The 22,011-nt window shown below is 41.6% G+C and overlaps 1 protein-coding gene across 1 annotated transcript in view; it reads right to left on the reverse strand.

Annotated features, from left to right (window-relative positions):
* Positions 1-22,011, reverse strand: part of MAST4 (microtubule associated serine/threonine kinase family member 4) — a gene marked incomplete at its 5' end in the record, with an annotated part of 274,408 nt that overhangs the window by 213,899 nt on the left and 38,498 nt on the right. Inside the window, one exon of the mRNA XM_084278039.1 lies at positions 3,947-4,100. Coding sequence (XP_084134165.1) covers positions 3,947-4,100 — 154 coding nt within the window. The remainder of the gene's footprint in view (positions 1-3,946; positions 4,101-22,011) is intronic.

Here is a 22,011-nt window from a genome sequence, read left to right on the forward strand (position 1 = left end):
CCGGATGCCCACCAAAGTCAGTCTATTACTCCCCTTCTTCGTTGGACACAGGAGAAAATATATCTTAAGAGGCTCAGGAGACAAAATAAGGACAGGGAGAGATCATTCTGTCAGCAATGACATGGGCAAAACAGACTCAACACAAAGTGAAGAAGAAACTACCTAATTTATTACACTACACTACAAACAACAGTAAAGCCTGAGTCAGGAGCACGAGCAGATCTTAAAACAAACGCAACCAGATCTTAAAACACTTTCCCCCCACCACTCCCTTCTTAGCAGACTTTAGTCAGGATTTTGCTCCCTTCTTCCCCTCCATTCGCAGTACCGGGGGGCAGGGACTGAGGAAAATGGGGTTCTCGGTAGCACCTTCCCCCCACCCCTCCATTCTAAGCAGACTTCCCTTTAGTCAGGATCTTGCTCCCTTCTTCCCCCTGCTTGCAGTAGAGGGGGGCAGGGACTGGGAAAAAATGGGGTTTTCGGTTACTTCTTCATGAGCTGTTTTCCTTTTCCAGATTTTAAAACACCTCTAACCTCTGCCCCTCCTGCCCCCGCTCCCTTCTTAGCAGACTTCACTCTAGTCATGATTTCACTCCCTTCTTCCCCCCGATCACAGCACAGGGGGGCAGGGACTGGGAGATGGGGGCTTCGGTCAGTCCCTTGCAAGTTGGTTTCCTTCTCAGCCAGGGGGACCAGAGGGGGGTGATGATGGAGAAGCATTCATTCCACCCCCTCCCCCTGCTGCACTGTGGAGTCTCACCCACAGGAGACAGTCCTCCACGAACTTCTGCAACGTGAATCCTTTCCCACAGGGCTTTCTCTCTTTATCAGTGTCTCTCAGCCCCAGTCCTCCACAGGATTCCAGGCCTCCCCCCAGCAAACCTGTTCCGACACAAATATTTCTCTCTCATCTCTGTGTCTCTGATTCTCCTCATGGCTGCAAGTGCTGGCAGGGGCTTATCCCAACATAGGGTCATGGCATCTTCTCTAACATCTCCACCTGCTCCATCCGGCATGTAGCCCCTCCACAGGTTGCAGGTGGGGTCTCGGCCTTTTTCATGGGTTTCTCCACAGGCTGCAGGAGCATCTTTCTCTCTGGCACCTGGGCCACCTCCTCCCTCACCCTCTCCCAGCCTTGGTGTCTGCACAGCTCGTTACATCTTCTCACACCCTTCTCCGGTGGCAAAATGCAGCCACTTCCAGGTTGTTTTCTCCTATATGTGATTCTCAGAGGCGCTGTGACTATCTCTCGGGCCGCAACTTTGGCCTTGAATTGCTCGTTGTTTACACTTTGAAGCTGGCAGAAAACTGTAACTGCTGCTTACAAAAAAGTGTCTCAGCAGCACAGCCTCACAAAACTACAACACTCATATTTCTATAAAACCAGCTTTCTAATTTACTTTAGCCAGTTCAGAGTAGTAGGTTCTCAGCAACTGTAATCCTTCAGGTTTTAAGTCTCAATATACTGTGAAAATATAGATTTTACTTCTTCTTATGTCATGCACATCATTATTCCCTCTTGTAAAGGCCAATAAATTAATTTGTCTGGGATCTACTCCCAGAGATAAAAACCTTATCTATTTATCTCTAAGTATTCCGCCCTGAAGGATTTGAACTATCCCATTTTATATAAGTAAATAAATAGGAGAATCACAGTATAATTGCTTTTTTTTTCTTCCCACAATTATACTGTGATTCTCCTATTTTCATACCAGAACAGCCACTCTTAAGCATTAAAGTTACTAAAAAAACTCCAAAACTTCAGTATGTGAAACAACGTAGGTAAATACAAGTCCAAGGTAACACTGAAATTATTAACTTAAGATTACTGAGCATTTGAAACAATTCCAGAAAATAATTCTCTATCTGCAGTGGCTTCTTTAAATTTTATATATTTTTTAAATCCCCAAAGAATATAAAGAACCTTCTGTCATCAGAATGACTTTAATTTAATCACTATCATAAAGGTTGATAAGATATTTAAACTATTTTAAGATACCAAAGCCTTAGGGTATTCAGGTTCATTTAAAGTGCATTAGTAATAAAGCAGTTTAACATCATTGCACACTATATTCCTAAATCCTGACATGAAATCCTGCACAACATGTTGCAAGCAGACAAAAAGCATATCCATTTCCCTTTATAAAGACTTCAAGCAATAATTCAAGCATAGAGATAAAGACCAGAGACTAGAGAAGCAAAGCACATTTGCTTCATTTGTTTTTGATTAGGCTGGCTTTTTATCTGGAGGGCTTATACAGAAAAGTTCCATTTTTAAAGAGCACCACCCTACTTCAAAGTTAAACAAAACCAAAATTAAAAAATCCACGCCAACTCCTGCTGAGATCATGACTAGTGTGCTGACAAGTTTGAGTTTCCGTAGAACACTAGTTTGGTCAATACTGCAAGTTTTCAGGATAGTAACACTTCAGAGAAGCCAGACAGTTCACCAATATGGTTAGCCAAGTCGACACTTCAGGCAGCTCTAAGTCACTCAGCTTTCACAAAAGCCCATAAAAATCAAAAATACTCTTATACTGTTTCTGGAGTCCTCATAATACAATTCCCGACAACAATGAAGCTGGAAGGGAAGTAGCAAATCTTACCTTGTTAACACTAAAAATCATAGCAACAATTATGGAATGTGACAAGAAGTTCCTCTAGGAGCACCTGTCTTTCCTTCACAGAAAGGTAAGCTCTCTAGTGCTTTGTAAGTTGCTTCGGTTAAAAAAAAAAATAAAGTATTATTTGCCACTCATTAGCAGCACTGTAAGTGACTCTAAGCTACTGACAGCAGAGAGCTGTATTTCGGTAATTTCTTGGAGTTTCTTCAAGCATAAGGACAGGGAGAAGGGTGGGAAGGAAATGAGAAAGCAAATGCTTGAAAAGCACATCCCCGACACTTAGGTCGGAAAAGTCAGCTCTTTCCACTGTGGCACCACTTTTCGCCCCCAGGAAAGAACAAGTCTGGGCCATGTACAGAATTTAGAGACAGAAGATAGTAAATTCTCAAGTATGCAATTTCACCTTTCTCTAACCTGAATTTCACCTGCTTGATTTTGATATCCAACATCCCTTGAGCAGGTAAAACAAGATGTTGAGTCTCAAATTTACCTCTTCCACTAAAGTCACAGAAATCTATTGTCCCTCTAACCACATCCTTAATATCCTGCTGTTCTTCATAATGAATTCTTTCAACTGTTAGAAATTGTGCACTTCGGGGATATAATTGCCAAGTTCTAGTGCATTTTAAAATTCTCCTTCTTCATGTACACAACACAAATGCCAATTAACCTGTCCCAGTGTTTTCACATTCATTTCAGTCCACACTCAAAACCAGTCACTCTTTCATGACTACTGCAGCCACAAAGCTCCCAGGACACAATCACTATGCCAGCATCTGGCACCTCCCACAGACCCTACCAAGGCAGGAAGGACTGGAGTCCTCCTCAAGCATCCTGTACCTCTGCATGGAGAGAGGTTAAAGTCCACAGTCTAACTGGTAAGGCCCACCCTCCCCTTGGAGGAATCCCCCCAGATAATTGAGACCAACTTGCTTTTTAGTTAATGAAATCAAGTCTAAAAGGACCATCTGTGCACTTCAAGTCCTGGAGGAAACAAGATATATGTGATCCCATGGATGAATGCATACAAGTACATCTCAAACAATGCTCAAGCCACTAAACTAAGTCAGCAAGATAAACACCATGATTCTGAAAATTTCAAGAGATGTGACACTTTAAGGCTGTGCTTGGCCACCTCTCAGCACCCCATGAAGGTAGAGCCTCCAACAGGAACTCACCCCACCGACAACAGTGAAACCTGAAAGCAGGACAAAGAGGCTTTTACGGATGCTCCAGGTGGAGCTCACACCTCCTCAAAAGTTCAGCCACAAGGCAAACACCAGGCATCAAGGCGACTTCAGCTTCACAGATGCCAAACTCACCCGTCAGAGCTCCTCCAAGGCTTCCTCTTCTGAGCGTTCTCCCATCTTCACTCAGCTGCCTCTTAAATTTAGGAGGTTTTCCAGGGCTGAAAAAACCTTCAGGACTACTGTTTTTTTGAAGAGGCATAGGTGGAGGAGACAATATGTGATCGAGCTGCAAAAAAAACAGAGAAAAAAGTGTGTTTAAATGCTTACCATTGGAAGAAAAAAGCAACCTGCCTTTACATAATGATTGAAACAGCACTTGGAAATGAGTGTTTACAAAAGATCTTACGGTAAACAAAGTGCTAAGTGAGACCAGAATTTCTGCAAAAGCCATACCCCTCCTGGCTGGCTCCCACCACTCTGACCACTCTCACACAGGGAGTCCAGTCCCACGGTACACGGAAACAGGCTCCAGCTTACTCGACCTTTGATAACACAGTGTTTAGCCGCTGTGAATCATCTGACCTTGCAACCTCTGCCATCTGCTCTTGCCAACGTTTTTCCCCGGCAGTTTCTCCCCGGCTTTACGTGAGCAGTCACTAGATGGCAATGTACCATCAACAAAACGCAAACCGCTGCCCGGTGCAGGGAAACGCCAGCAAACAGATTTATCTACACCTCGGGGCAGGGGTGAGGGGTGGAAAATTATCCTGTTCTTAAAACGGCGTTTATTTACACCGACTCTGAAATGATAGTAAATACAGATCCTCGTTCTTCAAATCCTGTTCCCGTTATCATCCCTACACAACGTTGTAACCCTCTGGTTTTGACAGTGCATTTCATGTCTCAATATTTGGTTAAATTCACAAAACCGAAACGAAAAGCAAGCGGGCAAGTACAGGCAAATGAAGAAAAAGCAGGTATGTGAGTACAATAAACAAAGATCTTTGCAAGCACCCTTCTTAAACTGGTGCGGTCACACGGTGTCACTGTTTTGCCAACCACTCCGATGTTTTTCTGTAGCATTTAAAACCCCAATCCTTACCACAATATTTAGGAAGACAAGCACGAACTATTTTAGGCTTTTACAATTCATGTACTGAGACTTATCAGCCAGCCAATTTACCTGCATACCCAACCACTTCATCCTCAGTCCACTGAGAGTCAAGGTCACCACAGTCACCAACAAAGATACACAGTGAAACCCATTTTTGCGTATATTTAATCCCACAATCAAGTACTTTATGCCCTACAAAGCATTTTGAATCCCATGTTTAGGTATTTAGAATTTCTTTTGTATTCAGTATTTCAAGTTAGTTAGTGGTTTCTGGTTTTTTAATCAAATCTGCAGCCTATTAGAAGCTTTTGCAGATCTGAGCTTCTAAAGCATCAAGAAATGCAGTGGTTTCTCAATCTGCTTCAATTTATGAAGACTCATCCACGTTCATAACAGGCACTGAACTAACAGATGAGCTCACTGTCTTTGCCTTCAGCAATTTCCTTTGGGGTCACAGAGCATTAACCAGCCATTGTTGCTATTTATCTTTTACAAACACAGGTATATCACAGATATTTCTATTTCCAAGTGCTAAGATACCTCACTAAGAAACATTGTTTTAAGACTCCTTCACCTACCTTGTTACTAACTACTCAAATTACTCACTGACTGATGGACAGCAATGATCACTCAGTGCCACACTCCAAGTAACTCCAAGCATCTGACAATTACATGATCCTATCAAGGCTTTAGGTGACTTACTGGCAAAAATTCATACACTTTCTTAACAAAGGTTCACATTTCAATGGCACCGACCACATTTAAAAACCATTTTCCCTAGCAAAAAGTTCATGAAAACTTTAAACTAAAAATGGTTGGTGGGTGGGTGTGTAAGTCAACAAATGCACTGGGTTCCCTGCACGTCAGCACTTGAGTCTGCACAACAGAATTCGTGTCTCGCACCCTGCCACCTTCTTCCCTTAGGACCAGGTCTGTAACCTTTACGGCTGCTCAAGTCACTCCTGCAATGAACAGGCTTGTGAATTCCACAACGTGCAGTCTGATTACAAAATTCATTATTTCAGATTAAGCTGTGCTCCTTCTCCACAGCTTTCAGGGTTTCAAAAGAACCTTTAAGATTCTTTAAGATCTGCTACAGCACAGAACTGTCTAGGTTCTCAATTCACATTTAAGGTGCTTTTCCACCATTCAAACTAGCAGCTTCAGAAAAGTATGATTTTTGAAAGCTAAGACAGTTTAAATACCAACCCCCATCAGCTCACTGTTTTAACAGCAATGCCCTGCCAGCATTTTCTTGCAAAGCTACCTCCTTGTTGCTAAGTGACTCTAACACAACTAACATTTCTGTTAGATTTCCAAGCACCAACTTCATGCAGGTCAGTTCTCAACACCAGAGTTACTCAAGGGCTTGGTCTTGGCCACTGGGACAGAAACAACCAACCAGGAGGAAGTAATTTTGCCCCCATGTGAACTGGCCATGCTTGAGGTCCTACATCTGGAGGTTCTTGGGAACAGGACTGGGGAGGAAAGAAAAAGAGGGAAGAGAGGAGAGGAATCTTTCCCACCAACACTTTTCAACATGTCCTCAATTTTACTGTCCATATGTAATCCTCTGACATAAACATGGGAATGAAGGGCAATTTTTGAAGTCTTGCATTTTTCAGTACAACAGGCTGAAATTCAGATTCTGATGAAAGAGAAGGTGATTTGATTACATAGGGATCAAAATAATAATTCTTGCACATGACAAATTAAGGATCAAGACACAACAGTAATATCAGGTTTCACGAAGCATTTCTTGGGGGCAGAAGTTCATTTTAATATAGGAACACTCAAATTCAATTCAGCAGACAACACTTACGCAGATCTGTCAGCTGATAAATAGAAACACCTCTCATCACCTGAAGCAACTATACCAAGAGGACATTATATAGTCTAGCATAACAAAGAAACAACATGGAAATATGAGTTTTAACATTTTTACTTCGATAGCCAACTCCTGCTTAATGGAAACAATTACACATGTATCAACAAAGTATTTCTGGAAGGTGTAAGCCTCACTTTTGATTTCAAAAGGCAAAATAAGATCTATAGCACATACAGTGCATTTGAAAGGAGTTTGCACGTAACTGCTCTTGAAATAGACTGAGTAGACAAGGATATATCCATTAACAACCTTGACATAGCAACTGTGGATACTGGGGAAATAGGAGGGGAACTGGCCACAGAAAGTAGCCAGGCTTGCAAGCTCCCTGTGGAGAACTTCTTGTGATACTCTCAATGAATAGACAGATAGGTGAAGCAATTTAAGCCAGAGGGTGTTTTTCAGCCCCCATTCAGACCTTACTTCAGCAGAAGCTCATGCAGCACACGAAGAGGCTTCTGTCCTTAACAGAACAGCCTTCCCTTCCTGCCAGGCACAGCATTCAAGTCCAAGTACGCAAAATCAACATCTAACATGTTACTGGAACACACTGCTGATTATGAAGAGGTGTAGCATGGCACATACTCACATATTCATGTCACAAAAAGTTGTTAATTCAGCCAAAACACTGTAATAGTTCAATAAGATTATGACAAGTTTAAATAAGTACTAGCAAGATCTGCTCAAATTGTTAATGCTTCTTTGAAAAGACCTTCTGGAAAAGTCAGGTTGTGTTTCTTACCAGGTACAGGTTGAACATTGCTGCCTGCAAGGCAATAGCAAAGCAAGTATCCTGAGGAATGAGGGTTCTTGAAATTCTAATATAGATGACTTAAGTAGTTTTACTCAAGCTGTTTCTACTTGGCCCAACAGTTTTGCCCAGCCACAATCTTCACTATACTGTCATTTACTTCACGCTTACTAGCTATATGGACACGTGTCAATGTTGGATGGCATACAAGCACAAACAGAAGAACCAGGGTTTGGTTGCTCTTTTTGGTTTTTTTGTGAAACTTGCTTGACAGCAATTTGCAAAAAATACAATAGCTGTATCGCTGCAGGCAGTTTCCAACAAACATTCACATTATACTTTGAGGTTTTGGTTATCACATGCCCTGCCCGCTGTCTTATTACTGCACTCAGGCTGCAAGCACACACTTCTCTCCTCACCCTTTTTAAAGGCATTTAGCCACTTAAAGGGCAACAGGATAATGGAGGGCAGTTTTTCCACTTGCCTGTGGAATTGCTGGGCAGCGGAATAAGAGAATTTAAGACATTATTGCAGGAAGACACTACTTCAGAGACCCGTAAACAGCTAAGACAAAGTACCTGAAAACAAGTATATTTGATTGTCCTGTATCTACAGCACAAAGAGAGTTAAGTTTAGTGATTGAGTGTATGCAGGCTGCTCAGAGAGGGATTTTTAATCAGTACACATTTCACCACCAGACCCCGCTGTTAATATTCACAATGCATGGATAGTTAACTTATGTAAAAATGCTCTCTCCCCCAACATTAAATACTGAATAATTCCTTTCCGACAAAGGCACTTTGAAAGACAGAACACGTGGCAAACCCCGAGCTATGTAAAACATACTGTGCCACAAAATTCCTTTCTTCCAATCCATTCCCCCATACATTTTATTAAAAAAAAAAAATCTGCCTGCTTAGGTTATAGGTATGATGAATTTCTACAGAACCACTGTAATATTTAGGAGGCAAAAGCTTTCACAAAACACTCTTCACCACAGCATGAACCTTACAAAAAGGAGCAGACAGTATCATTAATGGAGAACAGCTTAAAAATTACATACAACAGAATTACAAAAACATTCTTACCATAGACTTCTACAAGTAGATTTAAAGATCCTACAGAAATATGGGTGGAATTTGAGTGACAGTCTCCTCCAGTTATAAAGAAATTTCCTCCAGGGAATCAGGAGTGAATCAATTTGTCCTCAAACCATTTCTTTATTGTTGGTGGGTAGTGGGTTGTTTGGGGTTTTTTATTCCATTTTTTGAAGCTATTCATTTTCTGTGTGAATAAAATCAGTTACATTCCTCTAAAGAAAATTATTCTCACACTGTAGTGGCCATGGACTTTTAACAGCTCAGCTACTCAGAAAGGGGATCTTCCTATTATAAAAACAACCTCAATAGCATTAAAACCAGCTGTCTTCTGTTGTGTATTTATTCAATAACTAGAAGGAATTCTCTGCTTGATAATTGTTTCATCACATAGTGAGATTAAGTACATCAGTGTGGCGGTTTAGCCCTGGCTGGAGGCCAGATGCCCACCAAAGTCAGTCTATTACTCCCCTTCTTAGTTGGACAGAGGAGAAAATATATATTAAGAGGCTCAGGAGTCAAAATAAGGACAGGGAGAGATCATCCTGTCATGGAATGACATGGGCAAAACAGCTTGCTTTCTTCACTCTGTGTTGAGTCTATCTAATTTATTACACTACACTACAAAGAACAGTGAAACTGGAGTCGGGAGCACAACTGAATCTTAAAACAAATGCAACCAGATCTTAAAACACTTTCCCCTCACCACTCCCTTCTTAGCAGACTTTAGTCAGAATTTTGCTCCTTTCTTCCCTTCCATTCGCAGCACAGGGGGGCAGGGACTGGGGAAACGGGGTTCTTGGTGACTTTTTCATGAGCTGTTTTCCTTTTCCAGATCTTAAAATACTTCTAACCTCTGCCCCTCCTGCCCCCGCTCCCTTCTTAGCAGACTTCACTCTAGTCATGATTTCACTCCCTTCCTCCCCCCGATCACAGCACAGGGGGGCAGGGACTGGGAGATGGGGGCTTCGGTCAGTCCCTTGCAAGTTGGTTTCCTTCTCAGCCAGGGGGATGGGGGGTGGGGGAGGGTGGTGGGGAGGAGCATTCATTCCACACCCTCCCCCTGCTGCACTGTGGGGTCTCACCCACAGGAGACAGTCCACAAACTTCTCCAACGTGATTCCCATAGGGCTTCACCTCTTCATTCAGCTGCCTCCACGTGAGTCACTGCTATGGCGGGCAGCAATAAATCACAATGTCTGCCAGTCCCAGTCCTCCATGGGGTCACCAGCCTCCCCCAGCAAACCTGTTATGGTGCAAATCTCTCTCTCTGTAGGTTGCAAGTGCTGGCAGAGGCTTGCTTCAACATAGGGTTACAGAGCCTTCTCTATGTCTCCACCTGCTCCATCCAGCGTGGAGCCCCTCCACGGGCTGCAGGTGGGGTCTCGGCCTTTTCCATGGGTTTCTCCAGGGGCTGCAGGGGCATCTTTCTCTCTGGCACCTGGGCCACCTCCTCCCTCACCCTCTCCCAGCCTTGGTGTCTGCACAGCTCGTTACATCTTCTCACTCCCTTCTCCGGTGGCAAAATGCAGCTACTTCTGGGGTTTTTATCTTCTTTTTTTATGTGATTCTGAGGTTCTGTGACTACGTCTCAGCCTTGAATTGCCTGAAGTTTACACTTTGAGGCTGGTAGAAAACTGTAACTGCTGCTTACAAAAACCTTCTCAGCAGCACAGCCTCACAAAACTGCAGCAATCAGCCCACACGTCCTTATGAGAATTTAAAGACAACACGTTCAAAGTAAGACCTAGCATCAGTTTAGAAATACAATTTGAGCCAAGTACATAACGAGGTGTAAGGCAGCCAGAAATAACATAATGGATTTCAGGAGAGGAAATTCAAGGTCCAAGAAGGTGAATGAAGCTAAGATACTGCTATCACACTAACAACACTAGGATAAGGAAAACAAGCTATTCCAAGCTGCTGAGGTTTGTTGCAACAAGGGATGTTTTTTCCCCCTCAAACAAAAATTGAATTGAGGACTGAACTCATCTGCTCAGCTCCACCTCTTCTTGAGACACCCACTGCAGTTTTATTGAACAGAATATTTTACTTCCAACCTTCCTTAATCACTCCATAGGCAATATTCCTGCTTCCCACAGAAAATGGGAAATGCAGGTCAAGTATTCCATCTTAAAAAAATGAACAAAGACGTTTTAGTAGGCATTTTAATTTCTTCCTCTTGAACACTGCACAGCTCCACTCTACCTCGGGTCATGTCATATATGCACATTAAATCCTATAGTTTCCATAAAAAGCCTGTGTGCTGTCACCCATTTTAAGTTTCCCCCCGTCAGGCACCAATCCAAGAGAGATATATCACCTAAAAACTCTCATACATAGTACACCAAAAGCAGAAGATATCCAGCATAGCTTCACTGCTTCGCTTTTTTTCATTGCCAACCAGAAGTCCCAAATTAAATTTTACTAAGTAGTATGTCATCAGATATGCCAAATCACATCATACCTCATCATACCTATCCAGATGTTTAAAGCAGCAAGAATGGAAAGCATCATAATCTAGTTCCATGCAGACAAAAGTACAGGTGCCAACCTGGTGGTCAAAAAATATTCAGTTGTGCTCTGAAAACCTCCCGTCTTTATAGAGCTAAATGCTTAAGAAAAGCTAACAAACCCATCTCCCACATAAACCGTGCCAGAAGCAAGCATGGTTCTGAGGCCAGTCATCACTAGTTCAACACTGACTGACCCTTTGTAGGAAAGCAGACTGCTAGGACATATATCAATCTGTTTCTTCACATTACTTACACTGGGTTCCCCACAGGATGCTGCTGCTCTACATGGCTCCTTTCTGAGCACTATAAGCACAGACACTGAAACTTAACAGCCCAGCAAAGCACTTATTTTTTGGGGGGAGGGGGACACAAACTATATAAACTTACTTCAACTGCACATCAAGTTTTATCACTTCAATATTGTCCCAAAGTCAAATTACATTTGGCAAAGACTTGATTAGCTGCACTGACACGGAGCAACACTGAATACCACCATCTGATTAATCTGACAGTCATACTGCTATGTTTTCAGGAGCACAGATGACATGAAAAGGCCTTTACTTCTGACAAAAAAAAAAAAAAAAACAAAACAAAAAAAACCCCACTTTATTTCCAACCTCACCACTCTCAAAAACCAAGAGACATGAAAGCACTACACGCAGGCTGCTAGCCAGGGCCAAGCTGTAGCAGCCCAACAGGCCAGCCCTATCAGGAAAGGTGCAGTTGGAGCTATAGAGTGGATTCTGTTAGGAAGTTTTCTGGCAACTTAATCCAAAAAAAGCATGAAAACGGAGAGCAGAGTTCAAGTGGTCTGTCCAACCTACTCAGCTCACCTACACATGTACTGTCTAGAAAAGATCCCTCTTTCTGTAGAAATACAGCTCCTCAGAGAGCTGCCCAAGCATCAGGAGGCATGCTCACATTCCACCTTTGCTTCTAGAGTTTTAAAGAGGATCTGACAAAGAAGATAAAGAAAATCCACCCTTTGCTGCCCAGATGTGCGGCAATGCGAGCCATCACTATGCAGCAGGAAGGATATTCCCTTCCTGTCCCCATCCTGCTGGCCATTTTGTCAGGAAAAAGTGTTTCACAGTGCTGAAATTTGCTGTCAGTGACTACTGTCACATCTGCCTGCTGCAAAAGATTTGAGTGGCAAGAGAAAGCCAGCAGAAAGCTGCTCAAACACCCCTGCTTCAGTTAGGGAGGAAACCAGGGGGGTAACATAACCAGCTCCCAACCCAGTTGGGCATCTGACAGGGATGGACGGGGAAACATCTTTGCCAGGGCAAAGGGGCATCAACTGGAAACCTGCACACTTGCAGTGTTAATGAAAAAAAAACACACCCATACACACACACACACACACAACATTTCAGGTTTAATGCATAGGCACAACATATGCAGGTTTAATGCACAGGCATCAGCACAAGGGCTGCTACAGTCCTGCTCCTTCCAGCAGGTCAGTGGATGCTAAGGAGCAACGGTGGCTGAGCCAGGCTCTGTCCCCAAACACACACAGCTTCTGAGTGCATTGCAAAAAAATCACATCTTCCTGACACAAACCATGCACTTCACAGGAAGGAGGAGTGGGGGAGATGGGGTGTTTCAGTAGTTTATTTGCTCTTAACAAAAGCAGCCAAGTTTTCAGCTGAAACACTAGAAACCCAGTGACAACAATTCAAATGAAAGCTACCAGTGTTGTGCATCACAAAAAATTACACGAACTGAGGTAGTGTTTTCTTACTTTCCCTTCCATAAAAAACAAAAATCTGCCAAGAAGACACTTTAATATTCTGTGGCTATCTTCATTTTCTTACTATCATATGCACAGCTATTAGTAGCATTATCAATGCTATGCACTATGCTCTGTTGTAGAGAAAAATATCAAACTAGCCAAAATGAGTATTTTTTTAATTTCCTCAATGAAAGGAGAAATTAGCTACACAGCAAATGGAAAAGAACTTTGATATTTCTAAGCACCACAGGAACAATTTTCACCCTTAATTATTTTAATGATCCTTTTTACAGCAGAAGAAAGGCATGACAAATGCATGGAAATATGTATTTATACTCCGTGTATGTGCAGGCATCCACATGCACACCTTACTTCAAACACTTCCAATGCTGTGCTCATACACAGATTATTTTTTTAAAAAAATATTTTTCCTGGCTCTAACTAGGAGGATGAAAATTTAGTAAAACTAACCTTCAAAGTCACTTTCAATTGTTTAAAAAAAAAGAAAAGAAAGAAAGAAAAAGAAATACAGAAGAAAGAGACCTATTCATCTTCATCAGCTGTTGACACCATCATCATTCGTCTTGTGAAAAAAAATAATTCAGAGGAGAATATATATCTCTGGAAAGAGGGGGGGGTTGTTATACCATGAATACTAATGAAGTGAAAGCAGTTTAGTTCTTTATAAAATCTATTTCTATTCACTTTCACCAATGAGCTCCCAGACTACCTATAAAGGTTTCATTTATTCTATCGCATTGGAGGCCTCTGAAAACTAATTGTTTATTCAAGTCTATCTGCTCCATCCATGCTCAATTAGGTCCCACTTTTCCCTCAGTTACAGCAAAATTATAAATGCAAGGTGAAACATTCCTCGTTCCACTGACCAGCTCCCCATAACAAGCCACTCTGAACAACCACTGCTCCAAGCACAGCGAGAGGGTCTTGACCATAATAGAGTGTTTGAGGGACCTCCCCAGCAACTTGGGAGAATTCCTACTCATTAACTTATTCCTCTGACTAATGGAAAACACATTTGTAATGCAGCTTTCTAATAAGTGCTACCAAGCACTGTAAACTATAACCAGGCATTCCAGCTACAGCAGGTCACAAGTGCCTCAGTTTTAAGAGCGAGGGATGTAATCTTTACACACAACAAGAAAAAAAATTCTCACTTTATTATTCCTTATTTAGACTATTAAAATATTAAATAATCCATTTCACCATATAGGGCTTCAAATCAAGCATCACTTTCATCAGGATAACATATCAAAGGGAATCACAACACATTTATGCAAGGCAGGTACAAAACAAAAGAGAGGAGTCCATGATGAAATGAGCTTGGAGTAAAAGGTTCTCAGCATGTAATGGAGCTGAAGTTGATCCATAAATCAATGCAAGATGAAAGCAAGATTATTTATGTGAAAGGGTTGCATTGTTAATTTACATTCTGATTTAGAAAAGAAACGCTTTACTTGATCAATATACCAGTGATATGCATGTGTGTACTTGAGCACAAATTAGTAATAATTACCAGTAGGTGTATCTCCTCATATTTTTTAATTAACCCTAACAAGCAGCATACACAGTTCTAGAAAATGCAGGTTTTCTCCGAGTTTGCCTTTAACGCACTCCTAAGTTTTTAAATAATGCAGCCTCACCACAAGAGACCTTGCAGACAAGGGCTTTTTGATCTCTTTCTTCCCGTTCAGTGCTGAAAAAGATACCATGCACAGTTATCGAACAATAGCTGCCATGAACAAAAAAAACCCCTTTTCCTGAACTGTTTTGAAAGTGAGCTAGAATAAGGCATCTGATAGCTTTATAGTTTTACCCTAGATGTCTAACACAGTTCAGAGACTGGGATGGTTCTCCTTTAGTCTCACCAACACAATTAGCAAAAAAATACCAGAAGGGCAAGCATATCCAGGCAAAGATGGACCGCAACCCAATTTGCATTTGGCAGAGATTTGTAGTTAAGGACCATTATGAAGAACTATGTTCGTAATCTGAAGCGCCTCCATTGCATTTCTCATCTCTTGTCAGTCTCAGACAATTTACCCAGGTCTATCCAGAAGTGTTTATTAATGCTATCTGCTCAAGGAGAATTTTTAATTTTTTTTTTTAAAGCTTTAAGACTTCAAGTATTAACTGCAATTAGGAAAAAACATGTGAGAATGTAACATTGCTAAGGGATGTGGGTAACTCACAGGTGATAACGGATGATTTTAAATACTCCACCTCTCTATTTAATTCTCTGTATAAAAATCAAAGCACGTTAACGCCCCATAATTCCTAAGTAACCTCACTGTAAAACTTACACTTCAGTAGATTTATCTTCACTCATTGTGGTCTCCTTATTCAGTCTTGTCCATTTAGTTCAGTTATTTAATACAATGACATGGGTGGAAGAAGAAAAGATCCCTTCTTATATTTTAAGAAATCCTATGTTATGTCCTATTAGGCAGGGAAACAATAGACTGTATCACACATTGTATCTGAAAGACATCAGTATGTATGAGTGGAAGAGCACAAAACAGACAGGCAGGTAAAAGACATCAAAATCAAAACAGACACCTTAGAAGTGCCTTGGTTTCTTCACCCTCATACAGAAAACCTAAAATTAACAGCAAAAGATTTATTTGCATGCCTTTTTGAGGTTTATTTATAGGTATCACCTCAAAGATTTATACACACTTTTAAGAAATTTCAGTAGGACTTAGTTAAAATCACAAGAATTAGTTGTATACGAATCTGAAGCAGTTGATTACTTTGATATCACCATGAATCTCACAAGTGTAATTTAAAACAAATTTTATTAAAATATCTGGAGTGTAGAACTCTAGAAGCAACGACTGCAACATGGCAGTAACATCTGAGACAAAGGTTTTCTAATAATTTTTTGCTAGCTTAATAAACTACATTCTGCCCATGATGTTTTACATTTTTAGAGTTACTCTGATGGTTTTCCACTTCCCACCAGTGAAAGGGGAGTGCTCTCGAAAGTAGGACAACCACCATAAACACCCTTCCCTTATCAAGGCCTACTACTAGTCCTCACATCTGTAAAGCAGCATGGACTGCCTAACTTTTAATCAACTTGTAAATCAGCTTTGTGCCCTCTCTTCAAGTGAGTAACATCCTGTACTCTTAGGGTTATTTCTTATCCAAAACAATGAGACCCCCACATCTTTTAATTATAGAATCTTTAAGACTGGAAAAGACCTCTGAGATCATCAAGTCCAATCATCCACCCAATACCACCATGTCAACTAAACCAGGCACTTAAATGCCAAGTCTACGTACTTTTTGAACGCATCCAGGGATACTGACTCCATCACTTCCCTGAGCAGCCTGTTCTAATGCCCAGCCACACTTCGGGTGAAGAAATGTTTCCTTATATCCAATCTAAGCCTCCCCAGTGCAAACTGTGGCCATTTTATCTCATCCTATTGGTAGTTACCTGGGAGAAGAGACCAACACCCATCCGGCCTAAACCCCCTTTGAGGTTTCTCTCGAGAGAAATAGAGAGGTTATTTCCCTCTAGCGAGAGGATATTTCTGAACAGCCCCTAAGAATATTTCTGAACAACCCCAGTTACCTCATGCTAGTCCTCAGATGATCTGTGCTCCAAACCCTTTACCAGCTTCATTACCCTTCTCTGGGCATGCTCTAGCAGCTAAAGGTCCTTGCACTGAGGGGCCCAAAAGCGAACACAGCGTTCAATGTACAGCCTGACCAGAGCTGAGCAAAGAGGCAAAACAAAAGAAGTTGTCTAAATCAAGGTAAAAAACTTGAAATCACGCACAGTCCTTTTATCTGTGCCTAGTTACAGGCAAACATTATGGGTGAGAATCATTTCACACTGATAGACTCAAAATACAGAAATATTTTTACCACTTCAAAAGCTGAAAGCAAACTACGGCTCTTAGGAGACAAAACTACTGCCCTTCCTGTGGTTCTGTGAGCTGAAAATCTTTGAAATGCAACAGGACGAAAAGATACAACAGCACAGATTCTGGAGCAGACATTTCATTCAGAAGTACTGAAAACCAGTGTAAGGGATGAGATGCATAGTAAAATAATGAGAATCAGGGTCAACATTTTTCATTCCAACTGTATTACATACATACAATGAAAACCCAAGACAGCTTTCTTAAACCACACAATCTACGTTTTCAAGCTCTCTCAAGTATAGGGAGAAGGATTTGGTAGTACCTAATAGGAAATCATGGGCACTTTGCTTAGTTTCATGCATCTATACAATTAGCATTTTGTTTGGATTTATCTGTATGAACTGCAGTACAGCTTCAGTTAATATTCGTTGGTTTCTTTTATTCCGATAGATACTGGACTGTAATCCAGGAAACCATACTCTAAATTGGAAATAAAACAATCTTACTAAGCCATGCTGACAAGAGTCCGCAAGGAAAAACATGCAGTGCTAAAAGCTTTTAAATTTATGACTTGAGTGACTACATACCACTGTGGGAGTTAACCTAGTTTCTTAGTGATGTTCAACTGCTTTAACTGGACATTTTTAATACTGAATGTAAAAGTTATTTAATGAAACTATTGCACAAAAAGAAACAATTGAATCATCTCAAGCCAAAGTGCATGTTTAACCCCCAGTAAAACCTGCAATACTGAAATCAGTATATCCCTCCAGAAACCCACACTTCCCTTGGATCAGAACAATATTTAAGCTCACTTCATCATATGACAAAGTAAAAGAGGCATGGCTAGTAACAAAGAAATTCAAATTCAAGTTTTAGCATTTGGCTACTAAGGCATTATTTAACAATAAAACAAAGACCCAACAAAACATCCAGTATGAACTAACAAGAGTTTTCACAGTTTTGGGGTTGTTTTGGTTTTTTTACAAAACTTACCTGGCGATTTTTCTCTAGAAATCATTCAGCTTTTCAGGAGCCCTATTCCCAACACAGAAGGCTACACTTCTAAAGATTTTTTTTCCATCAGCACCTAATATTGAAGGACATGCTTTCCCCAAAAGACCCCATCAGAACTCTGTTTTACAAGTAAGCTTCCAGAAGAATAAAAACAGTCAACAGGGTCCTCTCCTCCAACACAGAGAGAATCAGTACAGCAGTTGTAATGATCCTTCAGAATTGCTGGTTTTGCTAAGAAATGCACTTCCCTCTTGGAATTTAGAGTAGATATAGCGAAATTTGTTAAAGAAGAGTAACTGGGATACACAAATTGGTTTCTTAGCCCCTCAAAACTACCAGCATCTAACTGATTAGCAGCATACCCTATCAAAGTTATTCTGCAAAGAATAACTACCTCCACGCAATGTTTCTGCAGCACTTTACAAACACTTCAAGGCCCCTTTTATAAAACCCAACTGCCCTGTAAGCCAAGGAATCCAGACTTCAGTTTGGAATCTATTCTGGGGGCCTACCACCACCACAGTGTTTAGAGCTCTTACTCATCCTGCCCCATTCCCTCCTAGGAATATAGGATCCAGAATTCCTTCCTGCAAGAAACTACATTGCCCAAAGACTGCAAAATGAGCAGCCCTGCAAGTTTTTCCAACAAAGGAAATGCAGCCTGCCTGCATGTTCTCCTTTTACAAAATCATACAGGAACTAGTGCAGTTGGCATTATCCAGTAAGCAGAGCAACCACACTAAATAAACACCCTTTATGTTTAGGCAGGCATTCCCAAAGCCATCCTCTCCCCAGCAATACTACTGCTGCATCTATTTTGCGGATTCAAAGGTGGAACTACACACATGCGAGAAGACCCAGAGTGCCACACCGCATTTGTCCGTGTCTCAGAGGGAGGCTGTCAACTAAACTGCCTCTCCTAGAGCTTCACGTCTCTCATTGCTGGCACACCAGGAGGTCACGCAAGTGTACTGCTCTCCAGGAGTGACGGCCGAAGAATTTGGAAGAGTATAAATCTCTTCCACCAGGCTGTAGCTGCAAAGTAGTATTACAGCATCATTACAGCAGTGTCAGAAATCCTGACTCATCAGTAAGACAAAATTAAGGCAAGTACTTTTTTCCTGCAACAGGCACTTCTAAAGGTCACTGTTTTTATGAAATGCTAACACCTTCGCTCAGGCTCCTGGTTCAGAGTTTCCATACCCATACCTTCCACAAAACAGCAAGGAGGAAAGAAACTGCACAGGTACCTGAAGGAAGCAGAGAAGAAACAATGAAGGGAGGGGAAAAAGCAATTCTGTCCCTAGCAGCCTGCTTGATTCCAGCCTGTTTATCTCCCTTCTCAGGCAGCCCAGCTTCTCTCAGGATCCTCTATTGCCTACAATCTCTTTGGCACGTGTCTTCACAAGTACCTGCTGTGCTTCCATGGGGGATGCTACTTTCTGTGATTACAGAAATTAAATTAATTTACTGGAAGTGGTTTAAGTATAAGAAAGGAAGCAGCTTGAGGCCAGTGTTAGGCAAAGAACCACCAGGAACAAAACAATGCAAACCTCAAGGTTTAATATATTTTTTTGTTTTCACTTTACTATTTGAAGCTTCTCTGTTCCCTAGTTTGTATTGCGGATGCACTTCTCTTTACTGCTCTCATAAGATGAGTGGCTCCGTTGGATGCTTTATCTCCAGAAAAATGACCTTGGCGTATGCAGCTCTGGATGCAGTGCCTGTAAACCACTGTTTTTATAACAAAGCACTGATCTCATTTCTTTTCCGTTCTGTTCTTTTCAATAACGATTCAGAAATAGTCAGGAGGAGACAGCTGAAAGGTACCCGGAGATGTTAAACATGAACCACAGTGGGGCTGCAGTCCCTGACAGCCAGCAGATCGACAATGTGTGCCTTCACAACAGCAGTATGTGGAGTTAACATCACTACTGACAGATCAGGCCTTTAAGTCAGCAGACGGTCCAGGCAGAAAAAAAATCATCTGTTGAGATGAAATGCTGACCAAAAAAATATAATCTCAAAGTGCCAGATCATCAGAGTGTCAGCATTAAACTCAGCAGTGTAACCTTTGCTGAATCACAAGCTTGAGGGTCTTATGACCGGCTCAGGTGACACGTCACCCTCTGCCTGATTAACCTAAAAGACTGCTCAAACAGCAGCTTGCTCTTCCTGTTGCATCTGTCTTGCAAAGCCATCTGACTTCAGAGAGGAAGCCATTCAAGCTTCTCCAGACAAGTTAAGAGAGTAATGAAAAATGACAGATTATGCAAGGAAAAACATCAGGAGAAACTTCTTCAAAGTAAAGGTGAAAGAACACTGACACAGGCTGCCCAGAGAGGTTGTGGAGTCTCCTTCTCTTGATACTTAAAGCCCACAAAGCCACAATCCTGTGCAATCTGCTCAAGGTGATCCTGCTCTAGCAGGGGTTGGACCAGATGATCTCCAGAGGTTGCACTCAGCATCTACTGTTCTAGGATTCTGTGACTGATACCTTATTATTTGCTCAGTCTGCATATGTTCACCAAATCACTTAACAGCCTACCAGAAGTGAGGTTATTGGAGAAAAGTAAATGCCTCCCTCCCTTCTAAATCTACAAGAGCAGAGTAGGAAAGTCAAACACAGATAGTATACTTACTGGACAGCTGGGGCCACCCAGTATGCAAAAACTTCTAGGAATGAAAGAAACAAAAGGAAAAATGCTCAACCCACCCATTCACTTCCTCATTTCAAGCCACATTTAACTTACGGAGAAATCTACACTGTAAACTGCCTGTGAAAAATCCAGGCCAAGGTAGGCACATTCTTATCCCCAGGCACAGGGCTACATTAGTCTGCTACACCAGACCTTTGTAGGACCTGTCCTCATCCCTCCTAAAGAAAATGTATGTGGTGCAAACAGAAAGGGTCACCTGTATCACTGTCAAGGTCTACTTCTGCATCAGCTCTCACCAAGAGTCCTCAGATTAAGTCAGGGAAGGCCACAGATCACACTAAGAGAGAGGTAAGATTTAGGGATATTATAAAAAGAAACAAGGGGAGCTTGTACCCTTGGGAATATGAAAAGATGGCCCTTAATTTTCAGAAAAGCTCCTTTCCCATACCTTGAGGGTATTCCTTTTTTCCTTTCATTGTCACTGTCCTAAATCCAACAGAAAAGAAATCTCAGAGGACAGTTTGCTGTGATTAACAGTAGTTTCTTAATCGTTATTCTCCAATGTGTTTTTCTCCTCTTTCACCTACAGCCCACTTCCATAAGGGTTCTCCTGCAGTTTCTCTAGGGATGAGGAACCACCACCTTATTCCTTTCCATGCTAGCTGAAGACACCCTGGCACACAGACAGACCCTCCTAGGCTCACATCCATCCCCAAAACCACACCACTGGGGGCTTCACTCAAGAAATAGCTCAGCTACCAGTTTGAGATTTGCTGTCAGGCACACACAGTACAACTTTCTGGACAGACCAAGTTTTACTTTTTGGGATACCTGTGCTTTTTGGGTAGTGTAGACTTCAGGAGCTTTAACAGCACACAACCGTCGGTAATGCCAATGGCTTATGCTTACATACACAGTTATCATAAATGAACGTTGGTTAGCATATGAGCACAGAACCAGTTTCAATTGGTAAGCCATGGCACGGACATGGAAACCAAGGACCAGTAAGCTAGCTTGTATTTTTAAAGTGCTAATGTAAACATTCTACAGATCAAGTGTAAATACTAAGACTCAACTTTCCCTTACAATAATTTGATCAATTGTTTACAGTTTCAATCTATGCAGAGTCAAACCTTTCTGCAGAAGAATCTCTCTTCACCATTACCAGAAAATTAATTCTGTAAATAGTTCCTATCCTACCTAATAGGAGCTTGATTAAGTAGTAAAGCAGACAGACTGCAAGCTCTTTTGCTAAGAACCGCACACTCTTTCATGAGTGAGGCCTGGGCTGTTTGCTTTCCCAGTGAATCAGAAAGTCACCTGCTCACATCAACTGCTGTTCAAAAATCTGAAGAAAGGAAAGCCTACAACATACACATGACACAGATGCCCCAAAATCTGTATTTCAAAGCCTGTACTGCAGATGATTTAACACAATGCCCAGAGACTGCTCTCAGAAGAAGCCATTAAAGCACCACTATCTTAGAACACCGCTAACCCATTTATTGCTAGGGCCTTCACAGGCA

Source organism: Gallinula chloropus, assembly GCF_964237585.1.
Source record: "Gallinula chloropus genome assembly, chromosome: Z".
Taxonomy (NCBI): domain Eukaryota; kingdom Metazoa; phylum Chordata; class Aves; order Gruiformes; family Rallidae; genus Gallinula; species Gallinula chloropus.